General features: G+C 35.8%; 2 protein-coding genes across 2 annotated transcripts; one reads left to right on the plus strand and one right to left on the minus strand.

Annotated features, from left to right (window-relative positions):
* Positions 1–205: 205 nt before the first annotated feature.
* Positions 206–3,270, minus strand: LOC137937227 (uncharacterized). Its single transcript, XM_068782315.1, has 8 exons — positions 2,855–3,270; positions 2,687–2,770; positions 2,388–2,599; positions 1,665–2,042; positions 1,192–1,403; positions 692–991; positions 393–494; positions 206–283 (listed from the first exon to the last, which is right to left on the minus strand). The coding sequence occupies exons 1-8, from the start codon at positions 3,268–3,270 to the stop codon at positions 206–208; spliced, it is 1,782 nt and encodes a 593-aa protein (XP_068638416.1).
* A 7,451-nt stretch (positions 3,271–10,721) lies between these two features.
* LOC137937228 (pectinesterase/pectinesterase inhibitor 3-like) lies at positions 10,722–13,239 on the plus strand. Its single transcript, XM_068782316.1, has 2 exons — positions 10,722–10,823; positions 12,856–13,239. Exons 1-2 carry the CDS (start codon positions 10,722–10,724, stop codon positions 13,237–13,239), a joined length of 486 nt encoding a protein of 161 aa, XP_068638417.1.
* Positions 13,240–13,438: the final 199 nt, after the last annotated feature.

Here is a 13,438-nt window from a genome sequence, read left to right on the forward strand (position 1 = left end):
ATCACCTTTATCACCTTTATCCCACCCTGATGAAATTTCACTGAAATCAAAACGTTTCAAACAGGAGACAGATCTCAAACTTTTATGTGCCCTATTGGAGAATACAATCACGAGCTTTTAGGAAACTAAATGGGAATTTGAAACAAATTAGTCACGAATCATATCGGAAAGGTCTTATACCAAACTCTTACCGGTTGGACAAGTTCTACAAACGAATCCGGAGGACCCATCCGATCCGAGCTTTTGATTGATTATTTCCATATGGGGAGATCAAATCTTGAACCTACATTAAACGAGGAAAAATAAACCTTAATACATTCAACTAAGTACTCTATATGTTGAAATGAAACAAAAAATACAAAGGAAACGATAGAATCATCACCAGTCTTTACACGAATGGTGAATCTATAAGGAAACTCAACCACTAACGTGCCCTCATCTTCAAACAAGGGTTTTACCAAATGAGCACAAACCACAACTTCCACTAAGAACGGCTACAAAATATAAAATTTTAAAATGAGTGATTAATACATATAGAATACCAAAATATAAAAGGCAATTATCAATAGTAATACTTAAATTTCACGAGTAATGAAAATATTCACCTTGGATTGCTACTTCTTGGAGCGTTAACTGGCGGGTTTCGACATGTTCTAGAGTTATGCCCCGATTGTTTACATCTACCACAGACATAGGTGCCATGTTCTCCTTTATCCATTTCTGTACGTACACGAACTGAACGTGGACGACCTGGTTGTTTCCTTGCAATAGGTGGAACAACTCGCACACCCGTATTAGGCCAATAGAGTTTATCTTTAGGAGGATAGAATCTCATTGCATATGTTCTTCTATATGCCTTTGTTGTATACCAATGACCACACAATTGATTGAAATCAAAATTGTTTTTTCTACACACAGCAATGGCATGGGTACAAGGAATTTTTTCCATTTGAAAATGGGTGCATGTACATGTCATATTCACCAAATCTACCTGATACACCATTTCATCATCCATAGTGATTTCATACATATTATTCTGATACCGACGTACAAGACATACTCTTGCTCTATTCATCTTATTTTTTAGAGAAGAATCAACAAAGGGAGTACAGAATGATGTCATCTTTCCTGTAAATTCATGTCTTTCACAAAAAATTTATTCAATCTATAAAAGGTTGATGCCACCAATGCCTGAATTGGAAGACTTCTAGCACCTTTCAAAACATTATTAAAGCACTCAGACATATTGGTGGTCAACACACCAAAGTGAACATTGCCATCGTGTGCCAATGACCAAAACTCAGGACTCAATTGTCCTTCTGTCAATAATTCTTTCGCTCTCTCACTTTGTTGTTCAATCAATTGCAACGTATGATCAAAATCAGTAATATTTGCCTTCCTTGCTGCAGACCATATGAGAGCACTCAATGTTTCATTTTTGAACGTCTTCTTGAAATTGGCAACTAAATGACGTAAACAATAACGATGATAACATTCTGAAGGTGGAAATTGTGTCTGGACCGCCCCTATTAAACCCTTTTGACGATCTGAAATCAGAGTGAATGGTTTTGTTCCTTTAATAACAAAATGATCTAAATAATCTAAAAACCATTAAGTGTCTTGATTTTCTATTTCAACAATAGCAAAAGCTAGAGGAAAAATACCATCTTTCCCATCAAGAGTAGTAGCAATCAACAGAGTTCCAGGATATTTCCCATATAAATGTGTTCCATCAACACTAATAAGAGGTCTACAATATTGGAATCCTGCAATGGATGGCCCAAAAGCCCAAAAAACACGCTTAAACATCATTTCATGGCCAAATGCCTCACAACACAGTACATATTCATTAGCTGGATTCGCCTCTTTTATTGCATCTAAAAACTGTGGCAAAAGAATAAATGATTCATCCCAATCACCATAAATTATTTTTATAGCCTTACATTTTGCTCTCCATGCTTTCCCATACTTGACAGAGATATGATATTTATCTTTGATGATCAGTCGTATATCATTAGGACTCAAAGTAAAATTCGCCCTCACTATTGGCATAATGACTTTACAAATGAAAGATGATGTACACACTTTATTATTGTGACGGATGATTCCATTAACACATGTGTGATCTCTACCATACTTTCTTCTCTTAAATTGACGAATCCTTCGATCACATGATGCAAAAACACTCCAAGGGCATCCATCTACACAACATTTAATTTTATAATCATAATTGCTAGACCTCAATGTCTCATACTCAACATGTCTTTCAACCGAGTATTTTCTCAAAAAATGCATCATTTGGGTCTTATCCTCAAATATTTGACCTACCCTGATATTATTTGATGTTGAGTCTAAAATATTTATTATTTTGGAATTATCTTTAATACATGTAGTATTAAGCTCCCTGGAATCTTCATATATGTCCGGGTACCCAATTGCATCTGTTGTTTCAACTCTGTTACTATGAACTCCGGCTTCAAATATCTCATCCCCTTCCCCTTCAAGATCTTTTAAACCAATATCACTATCATCACTAATACTATCACTATCATCACTAAAACCATCACTAAAACTATCACTCTCATCATTAGTAACAACCCTGAATAAACACAACAATAGACATAAAAATCTGAGTAGGGATAACATAAATTTCACATATTTAACAACGAAAGGGTAAAAATATTACATGGGAGAAGATGTTCCACACTCAGATAGTGATGCAATAGACAAGGGGTTCAAAAACCCCACTTCACGCCCTTCTATATTACACCTATATAGATAATAGTTTGTACTTAAAAACAAGTCATATAAATTTAACAATTTATATCATAAATATACGAACATAAATACTTACTCCTGTGTACAAGGTAATTCTTGTTCTTGGGGATAGGATGTTTCACCAATAAAGTCTCGATTGCTCGTACCTTCTCCTCCATGGGCTCTTTGTCTTAAGACTTTTTCTAAGAATATCTCAACCATAGATCGATTATTTGAAGCCATCACAAATAATTGAGTCAAATCGTAATCATTTTGCACATGTAAGATAACAAAAACCCCATCAGAAAATGGAATTTTGGCCTTAATAAACACTTGATGAGTATCACCATCCCACCCCGTGAGTTCGTACAACATTACTAAGAACTCGTTAAACTTAGTCGAAACCGCAATCATTATCATTCGTGATTGACCTCCATCATAACTATCAAAATATCCAGACTTCTCCTTCAATTTTCCATTGTATCGACAGAAGAACACAACCACTGACGCCATATAATCTATAAAAATTACATACATTAGTAAAAGTTTATTTATACAAAAAATTATCTAAGTTCTAATTTTTATGACTAGTCCTAACAATGCAAAAACACACATAAGTTCAAATTCACCGAACACCCCTGGTAGAGCCCCATATGACTTCGTAGTCACTACAAACCATACCTCGTCAGTGATGGGGGTCGGGTTTCGTTGGCTAATGGACGCCAGTGCAAGTGACTCAGCCTAGTTTGAACTGAACCCAACCTACTCTTAATCAGACTCTCTAACCATCCCTAGGGACACATGGAAACTCAATAAAACATAGACAAAAAAATAATTCCATAGAACTTCAAAATTATTCAACATTTAAAAAATAATCCAACTAATTCTATAACAGATAACTAGTCCTAACAATGCAAAAACACACATAAGTCCCAATTCACCGAACACCCCTGGTAGAGCCCCATATGCCTTCGCAGTCACTACGAACCGTACCTCGTCAGTGATGGGGGTCGGGTTTCGTTGGTTAATGGACGCCCGTGCAGGTGACTCAGCCTAGTTTGAACTGGACCCAACCTACTCTTAATCAGACTCTCTAACCATCCCTAGGGACACATGGAAACTCAATAAAACATAGACAAAAAAATAATTCCATAGAACTTCAAAATGATTCAACATTTAAAAAAAATCCAACTAATTCTATAACAAATAACTAGCCCTAACAATGCAAAAACACACCTAAGTCCAAATTCACCGAACACCCCTGGTAGAGCCCCATATGACTTCGCAGTCACTACGAACCGTACCTCGTCAGTGATGGGGGTCGGGTTTCGTTGGCTAATGGATGCCCGTACAGGCGACTCAGCCTAGTTTGAACTGGACCCAACCTACTCTTAATCAGAATTTGTACCCATCCTAGTAACTAGGGCAAACATAAGAAAACATAAACAAAACAAAAAAACCCTTGTGGTGGATATTTATAACACCCAAAGCTCCTCCACACATGGCATGATCATTCCATGACACTTCAAATTTATTCAACAACTAGCAACTACAAATCTTATCTCAAGTAAACCACAACTTCATAAATCAGAAAATTAAACGAAATTAACTAAAATTACACTAACAACTTCAGAAAATACAATATTCAATGGCATAGGAATCCATAAACTAAAATACAACAAATTATACAAAAAATCCATAAACTAAAGTTAAACTTTACAATAATTTTAATTTAACTGCAATTGACAGTAAACAGTGAATCACAAAAAATCAATACAATAATTAAACAGTAAATCACAAAAAATCAATACAGTAATTAAACAGTAAATCACAAAAAAATCAATACAGTAATTAAACAGTAAATCACAAAAAAATCAATACAGTAATTAAACAGTAAATCACAAAAAAAAATCAATATAGTAATTAAACACAGTAATTATATTCAATTAACAAAAACCCTAAAAAATCACCCTGCTATATCGGTTTCTGAAATTCAAATTCTGGTTTGGAGGGTGAATAGGGCTTCAGTTTTGAGAGAAGGGGCGGCAAGAGAGTGAAATAATAGGATAATTAGAGAGGGGGCCCTGAGAGGAAATTATAGGGTTCGGTTTTGAGAATGATAGTTTTCGGTTTTGAGAGAGGGGCGGCGAGAGGATGAACAGAGGGGAGCGAAAAAGAATAATGAGAGATGAGGTTGAGACGAAGTCTGGGTTGAGACGAAGAGAAAGCGGTTGAGGGGGAGGGGGGGCGCGTCGAGGGGGAGAGCGAGCGGCGGCAGCAGGAGAGCGAGCGGCAGCAGGGGAGCGGCTAGAGGAGAGGGGGCGAGAGGAGACGCGAGGGGAAAGAAAGATCGAGGAAGAGAGATTTTTGAGAAAAAATATAAGTGAAAAGATCGAGGAAGAGAGATTTTTGAGAAAAAATATAAGTGAGGGCTTACGTGGCACGAAATGTATTTGATTTTTTTATTTTAAATAAAAAATATTTAATATTTTATTTAATGACGTGGTAGCTTATGTGGCAGATGACATGTAAAATAGTGACGACTTACGCGCCGATGCCATCAGTGCCATACTGTAGATTAACACATCGTCTGCCATGTTAGTTGCCACATCATTACATGATAAAATTTTGAATAAATTTAAAAAAAAATCAAATACAGTTTTTATTACCTTGTATCTAAAATAATAAATTATTAAAAAATTTAATAAATAATTAAAAAATTAACTCTTACTTATTTAACACCATTTAATATCAATTAAAATATTTATTAATTAAAAACATTTATCGTTACACTTTTTATTTCTTCATATTTTAAAAAATAAATAAAATAAGTAAATTAATTAGATTTAAAATATTTATAAATTAAAAAAATACAAAAAAGTTATTTTCGAGTTTAAAAATACAATTTAATTGTATACTTTTTATCACCTTATTTAAAAAATAATAATATTTAAAAATTTTAAATATATATAAATAGAAAAAATCTAACTCTTACCCATTTATTATGGATTTAAATATTTATAAATTTAAAAAATCTTACTCTTAAGTCTTACCCATATATTATCGATTTAAAATATTTAAAAATTAAAACAAATATACAAAAAAGTTATTTTAGAGTTTAAAAATAAAATTTATTTGTATATTTTTTATCACCTTATTTACAAAATAATAATATTTAAAAATTTAAAATATTTATAAATAGAAATAATCTAACTCTTACCTATTTACTATGGATTTAAAATATTTATAAATGGAAAAAAATTTACTTTTAAGTCTTACCCATATATTATCCATTTAAAATATTTATAAATAGAAAAAATTACTCTTAGGTCTTACCCATATATTATCCATTTAAAATATTTATAAATTAAAAAAATATACAAAAAAGTTGTTTTAGTGTTTAAAAATATAATTTATTTGTATACTTTTTATCACCTTATTTGAAAAATAATAAGTTATTAAAAATATATTATTCAATTAAAAATCTTACAAAACTTTACAATAATTTTAATTAGGTGGAAATTTCATTAACATAAAATCAGAAATTAAACAGTAAATCACAAAAAAATCAATACAGTAATTAAATACCTAAATTCAAATCAACATTATAATTAAATACAATAATTAGATTCAATTAACAAAAACCCTAAAAAATACCCTCCTAAATCGGCTTCTGAAATTCAAATTCGGGTTTGAAGGGTGAGTAGGGCTTCGGTTTTGAGAGAAGGGGCGGCGAGAGAGTGAAATGATAGGGTATTCAGAGAGGGGGCGGCGAGAGGATGAACAGAGGGGAACGGAGAAGAAGAACGAGAGATAATGCTGAGACGAAGAGAGAGCGGTTGAGAGGGGGGTGTCGAGGACGAGGCCGAGAGGCGGCAGTAGGGGAGCGACCGAGGCCGAGCGACGGCAGCAGGAGCGAGGGCAAGAGGAGAGGAGAGGAGATAGATCGAGGAAGAAACATTAGAACGAAAAAAATATAGGAGGGCTTACGTGGAGTGAGCTTATGTGGCGAGAGATGACAAGGCAAATAGGGAAATTGATAATGATGTGTCAGATGACATGTCAAATGAAGTGTAAAAATAAAGACATGGCAACCCATGTGTTCAACTACCATACCGCACTGATGAGGTGTTGACCCGTAAGCAGTCAAAGCTTACGTGTCGCCTTTGACTGTCCACATGTATAGTGGACCGGTCAAAGTTCGGTAGTTTTGCAAATAAGTTGATGGCATCGTTGTTGTCATAAATAAGGTTTTTTAAACTGGTATTTTGGTAAAAAACCCAATAATTTATATGGGTTTTTTTTCATTCTAATTGCTCTTCTCTAAATGTGTAGTGGTGCACATAGATGGGTTCCTCGTGATGTGAGCTTCGGATCGATCAGCGTTCTTCAATTGTGAATTCCGGGGGTTCCACTACACTGTCTGTTGAGATTTTTTCGCTTATACAGAATATATATTCTTTGTTAGAATATTCGGTAATCCATATAATCACTGTAATTACTCTCAAACTTTCCATGTGTAGATTATTACAATATGTAAAATGGTTTTTTAAGCTAGACGATGTGAATAGCAATACTACACAAAATTGAAATCTTATTTCTTACTCGGTATCAGAGCTGGAAAATCATTTTCCTTCTCCTTCCAGTCGCCGAAGAACAAAGTAGCAGCTCTTTGTTTTTCTACTCTGTAATAGCACTGTTAAGTGCTCCTGTATTTATCTCGGTCGTCACGGTGAGAAGCACTGTCATGACCCTACTCCGATGGAACTTTCGAAAGTCGCCGACGACTGCAGCCGAGCCACTGATCGGCCTTCTAACAACCCGCATCAATGGTCCCGACGAAGAAGTTCTAGTCGCCAAAGAACAGAGCAGTTTCGCATTGTAGTTGCCATGAACAACACTGTTCAATGCTCCAGTATTCATCTCGATCGTCACCATGACAAGTGTCGTTGTCACCCTACTATGGCGGAACATCCGAAAGATGTCGGTGATTGCAGCCGAGCCAACGTTCGGCCTTCTAGGGACCCGCATCAACAGTCCCAACAGAGAAGAAAAAGGTACCATAGTTTTTTTTCTTATTTCCTCTCGGTAGTCGCCATAAATAGAAGAGCCGTCACCGAAACTCAGGCGAGACTTCCGAAAGTCGCCGATGAATTGCAACAGAGCCACCACTTGGCCTTCCAGCGACCTACTCCAACATTCCGGCAAAAAAGAAGAAGGTGCGCTCGAGATTTTATATTTGATAACTTAGATACTGTTTAATTATTTTTCTGTCGAGTGATCGAAACTCGAAGCGGACCAAAATCCAAGTTGGGTCAACCCAATGGCAGACCGGACCAATTCCCATACAGAACCAGAATTAGAAACCCAAAACAGCAAAAAGAAACAGACCAGCTCAGTTCTCGGACCGGACCAGAATCAGAGACCCAAACCGGGTCAATCCAGCTACAGGAAGTGAACTAGACCAGTTCTTTGGGTGTTTTATTTTATTCTTATCACCGTCAATCTTCCTACATCATGTCGAAGGAATCAATACTGATTATTCATATTCAATCCGAAAACTCTAGTTTTACAACCAACATCATTCTTTCAAAAGTTAACTACGATGTATGGTCCCAGATCATGGATATACAAATTACAGGACGTGAAAAGCTTGAATATATTATAGAAAAAATACCAATCCCACAAGAAACTGATGCTTCCGATACGAAGTGGTATACTGAAAATCAAAAGGTCAAGGGGTGGTTGCTAACCTCTATGTCACCGCATATTATGAAGCGATATATTTAACTACACATCGCACGTGAAATCTGGAAAGCTTTGGCCAAAGCTTTCATTGAATCAGAGAGCTTTCTCTACCAAACAGACTGGCCGCTCTCTATCAACGTATTATGGTGATCTTGTGGAAATTTTCCAAGAACTTGATCATCGTGATAGGATTTTAATAAAAGATCCTGATGATGTCATCGCATATAGAAAATCTATTGAAAGATTGTGTGTGCACATTTTTTCTTAAATAGATTGGATGCAGAATTTGAACAAATCTGAGGCGAGATTCTCAAAAAGGACCTGATATTGGATCTTGAAGAAGCTTATGCTTATGTACGTCGTGACTCTATTCCCAGAACTACTTTAAATGGTGAAATTGATCGTGTTGAGTCATCTGCAATAGTGGCACGTTGAGCTAAGCCTAAAATAGCTTGACCAACTAGTCCTACTAGTGATCAAAATCGGACATCGAGAGCTCAAAATCGCAGCTATGAGATTGGATCAGCAAAGTTAGAACATATTTGTACTCACTGTGGTGAGACTAGGCATGCAAAATCACGATGTTATGAACTTATTGGGTATCCAGAATGGTGGGATCCTACCAAAGCACCTCGCAAACGGAACTTTAAACCAAATAATCATGCTTCAATTGCAATAGCAGAACCCTCCACCTCCAACACGACTGAGGATGCATGAGTTTTAATTGCTACATCTGGTAAAGTTCATAATACCTCTGCTCCTATTAGAAATAGTGAATAGATAATTGATTCAGGTGCTACTGATCATATGACCTTTGACAATCATCATGTTCAATTTATGAAACCATCTGAACAGCATATTGTATCCACAACAATTGGTACTCCCTCTCACGTTATTGGAGAAGGTTCCATCACCCTCACTGAAAATCTGAGTTTTGATTTTGTATTAGTTGTTCCAACCCTGAATCATAATTTATTATTAGTAGCTGAAATAACACTCACTTTGCATTGTATTGTGATTTTTTTGCCTAATCTTTGTGTTTTTAAGGACATTCGAACTCGAAAACTAATTAGTTATGCTACTAGAAGGGGGAAGCTCTATTACCTAGATCTGATGCCAGAAAACTCTCATCAGCTAGCTCAAGCATTCTCCATGAATAAATTTGTAGGTTCTGATATTTAGTCATGACATAAATGGTTGGGTCTCTCATCCTTTGTTTATTTAAATAAATTATTTCCAAAACTCTTTTCTTGATTATCTGTTTCAGATTTTAAGTGTGATATATGTAAATTGGCTAAAAATCATTGTGTACCATTTCAAATAAGCATGAATAGGAGTCTAGCACCTTTTATGATTATCCACTTTGATGTATGGAGTCTAGCAAACATAGCCTCTTAGTGATAAACGGTGGTTTATATCTTTATTGATAATCACACCCGTATGACTTGGATTTGCTTAATGAAATCAAATAGTGAAGTTAGTTTGTTGTTCAAACAATTTCAAATAATGATAACCTCTCAATACCATTCTACAATACAAACTTTCTGCAGTGACAATGGTGGAGAATTTGTTAAGCAAGGTTTGAAAGAACATTTAGATCATCATGGTATTACTCATCAAATTACTTGTCCGTACACCCCTTAGCAAAATGGGGTTGTAGAGCGAAAGACTGCCACCTTCTTGAGGTTGTTTGTACTTCCTTGTTTGAAGTTCATATGTCGGCTAGTTACTGGGGTGAAACCATCACAACTGCAGCTTATCTTATCAACTGAATACCCTCGAGTGTGTCACAATTTCAGACTCCCTTGAGTGTTCTTCATGAAACCGTAAGTTCACATGTTGTGCCGAATCTGCCACCTAAAGTTTTGGGATGTGTAGCCTTTGTTCATCTCCGTAAGCCATTTAAAAATAAATTGGAACCCCAAGCTCTCAAGTGTGTCGTTGTTAGTTATGCTCAACATCAGAAAGGCTATCGTTGTTATCATCCTCCCTCTCGCAAATTGTATGTCACTCTTGATGTGGTATTTCACGAAGATAATATGTATTATTCCACTCCCGAGTCTTCAATTCAAGGGGAGAAAAAGATTGATTTGCAGACCCTTAATCATCATTTGGACACCTTGGATACTACAAGTGGTAAATATTCAGATTATAATAGTGAATATCAAAATGATACAAGTGAGTATGATTCACTGGATAGAAACAGTCAAGACTAGATGGAAGTGGTGCAACCAGAATCTCAGCCGACGACTTCCCCCCTTCATAATGTACCGGTGGAACAATTGTTTTCTGAGTCCGAGTCTATGTATGAGCCTCAGGTAAGTTCTGAAACTCAACTATGAGTGCTACCTCATCGAACTATAAAAGGAAAACCTATAGTTAATTATGAACCTCTTCTCACCTCTAAATCTCAGTATCCCATGCATAATTTTGTATTTTACCATAGATTGTGAAAGGAAAATGAAGTATTTGTCAATCAATTATTTGCTATATTTATTCCTAATAGTGTGCAGGAAGTCTTGAAAGATCTTACGTGGAAAGAAGTTATGAATAAAGAAATGAGGTCCCTCCAAAATAATTCAACATGGGAAGTAGTTGACTTACCTATAGGAAAGACACCAGTCAGATGCAGGTGGGTATTTACCATTAAATATAAAGCCGATGACACCATTGAAAGGTTCAAAGCAAGGCTTGTCGCCAAATGATATACTCAAACCTACAAGATTAATTACATGGACATTTGTACCAATGGCCAAGATCAATACTGTTCGAATTCTACTATCTCTGGTTGTGAATCGTGATTGGCCCTTATATCTATTTGATGTTAAAAATGCATTTTTGCTTGAAAATCTCCAAGAAGAAGTATATATGGAATTACCTATTGGATGTATTATGCAAACCAAATGATGCAAACAAGTATGTAAACTAAGAAGTCCCTATATGGTTTAAAACAATTCTCGAGGGCGTGGTTTGGAAGGTTCACCAATTTTATGAAGTCTATCAGATACAAGCAAAATAACTCAGCTCATACTCTCTTCCTTAAATCTAACAAGGAAGCAATCACAACTCTTATTGTGTATGTCGATGATATGATAGTAACTGGGAATAATCCATAAGAAAATAAAACATTGCAAAGTCATCTTGCCAGAGAGTTTGAAATGAAAGATCTTGGTTACTTAAAATACGTTCTTGGTATTGAAGTGTCAAGATTGAAGGAAGGAATTTTTCTATCTCAACGAAAATATGTTTTGGTTTTGTTGAAAGAAACTAGTATGACAACATGTAGTCCAGTCAGTACTCCCATGGAAGAAAATCTGAAACTAGGAACACATTCATATCAAGTCCCTGCTAACAAGGAACGTTATCAAGACTAGTTGAGAGGTTAATGTATGTTGCACATACTTGATTAAATTTAGTTTATGTACTAAGTGTTGTTAGCCAATTTATGCATTCTCCAAGTGAAGAACATATGAATGTCGTCAACATTATTTTGTGTTACTTAAAATCATCTCCAGGGAAAAGAATTTTATTTAAAAAGGGAATCGACTTGAAAATTGAAGGTTATACCGATGCCGATTGGGCAGGGTCAATAGAAGATCGACGTTCTACATTTGGATACTTTACATTTTTAGGTAAAATTTTGGTCACTTGGAGAAGTAAGAAACAAGAGGTAGTGGCACGATCATCAGCTGAAGCCGAATACAAGGAAATGGTCAAGGCAATATGTGAATTATTATGGATCAAGAATTTGATACAAGAACTACACATTGAGCAGACAAATCATATGAAATTATACTGTGATAGTAAGGCAACATGTGATATTGCCCAAAACCCAGTCTAACATGATAGAACTAAACATGTTGAGGTTGATAGGTACTTTATCAAGGAAAAGTTAGAAGTAAAAATCATTGAAGTCTCTCATGTTCGGTCTCAAGATCAGCTTGTTGATGTGTTGACCAAGGCAGTGTCTTACCGAGCTTTTATAATTGTCTTGATAAGTTAAACATGAGTGATATCTATGCACCAACTTGAGGGGGAGTATTGAGATTTCTTCCCTTATACAGAATATATATTTTTTCCTTATTAGAATATCCTGTAATCCATATAATCGTGTAATCATTGTAATTACTCTTAAGCTTTCCATGTGTAAATTATTACAATCTATAAAATGGCTATTTAAACCAGACGATGTGAATAGCAATACAACACAATTGAAATCTTATTTTTTACTCAGTCTCCACCAAACTCAACCGTAAATTCTACAACGAATGCCACATCTACGGCACCATAGATTTCATCTTCGGCAATGCAGCTGCTTAGTTTCAGGACTGCAACATAAATGTCCTCAAGCCAGGAGGAAATCATTTAAACAAAATCACTGCTCAAGGAAAGTCTGACCAGGCCTCAAAAACTAGTACGGTTCTCCACCATTGCATCATTGCTGCCGCTAAGGATCTCGGCGATGTGAAGACGTACCTGGGAAGACCCTGGAAGCAGTTCTCCATGACTGTAGTCATGCAGTGCTCCATTGATAAACTGGTCGATCCATCAGGGTGGGAAGAATGGATAGGACATCCTGAATTTGATCAAACAGTTACATATCGTGATTTTGGAAATCAGGGTCCAGAAGCAGATACCAGTCGCAGAGCGGTATGGCTAGGGTATAAGGTCATAACAACGGGAGCTGAAGTTGAAAAGTATACAATCGCTGCCTTCATTTATGGAGCTCAATAGCTGCCATCTCTGGGTGTGTTGAGTAAATTATTAATTTCTAAATTAAGACTAGTTGTCCTAGTCTTTAGGAGTGTCGTAAGTGAAGTTTCAGTTTGTTTTTGCACGTTGTATCGCGCCTATCGTGCCTTAAGTAGGAGTTTTGTTTTTGCACGTTGTATCGTGCCTATTTTTCATCAGTTATTTCAGTTATGTATTAGTC

The sequence above is a fragment of the Aristolochia californica genome, unplaced genomic scaffold, assembly GCF_029961685.1.
Source record: "Aristolochia californica isolate CCGP_79_NKW_82.1479 unplaced genomic scaffold, dmAriCali1.0.hap1 SCAF_7, whole genome shotgun sequence".
Classification (NCBI taxonomy): domain Eukaryota; kingdom Viridiplantae; phylum Streptophyta; class Magnoliopsida; order Piperales; family Aristolochiaceae; genus Aristolochia; species Aristolochia californica.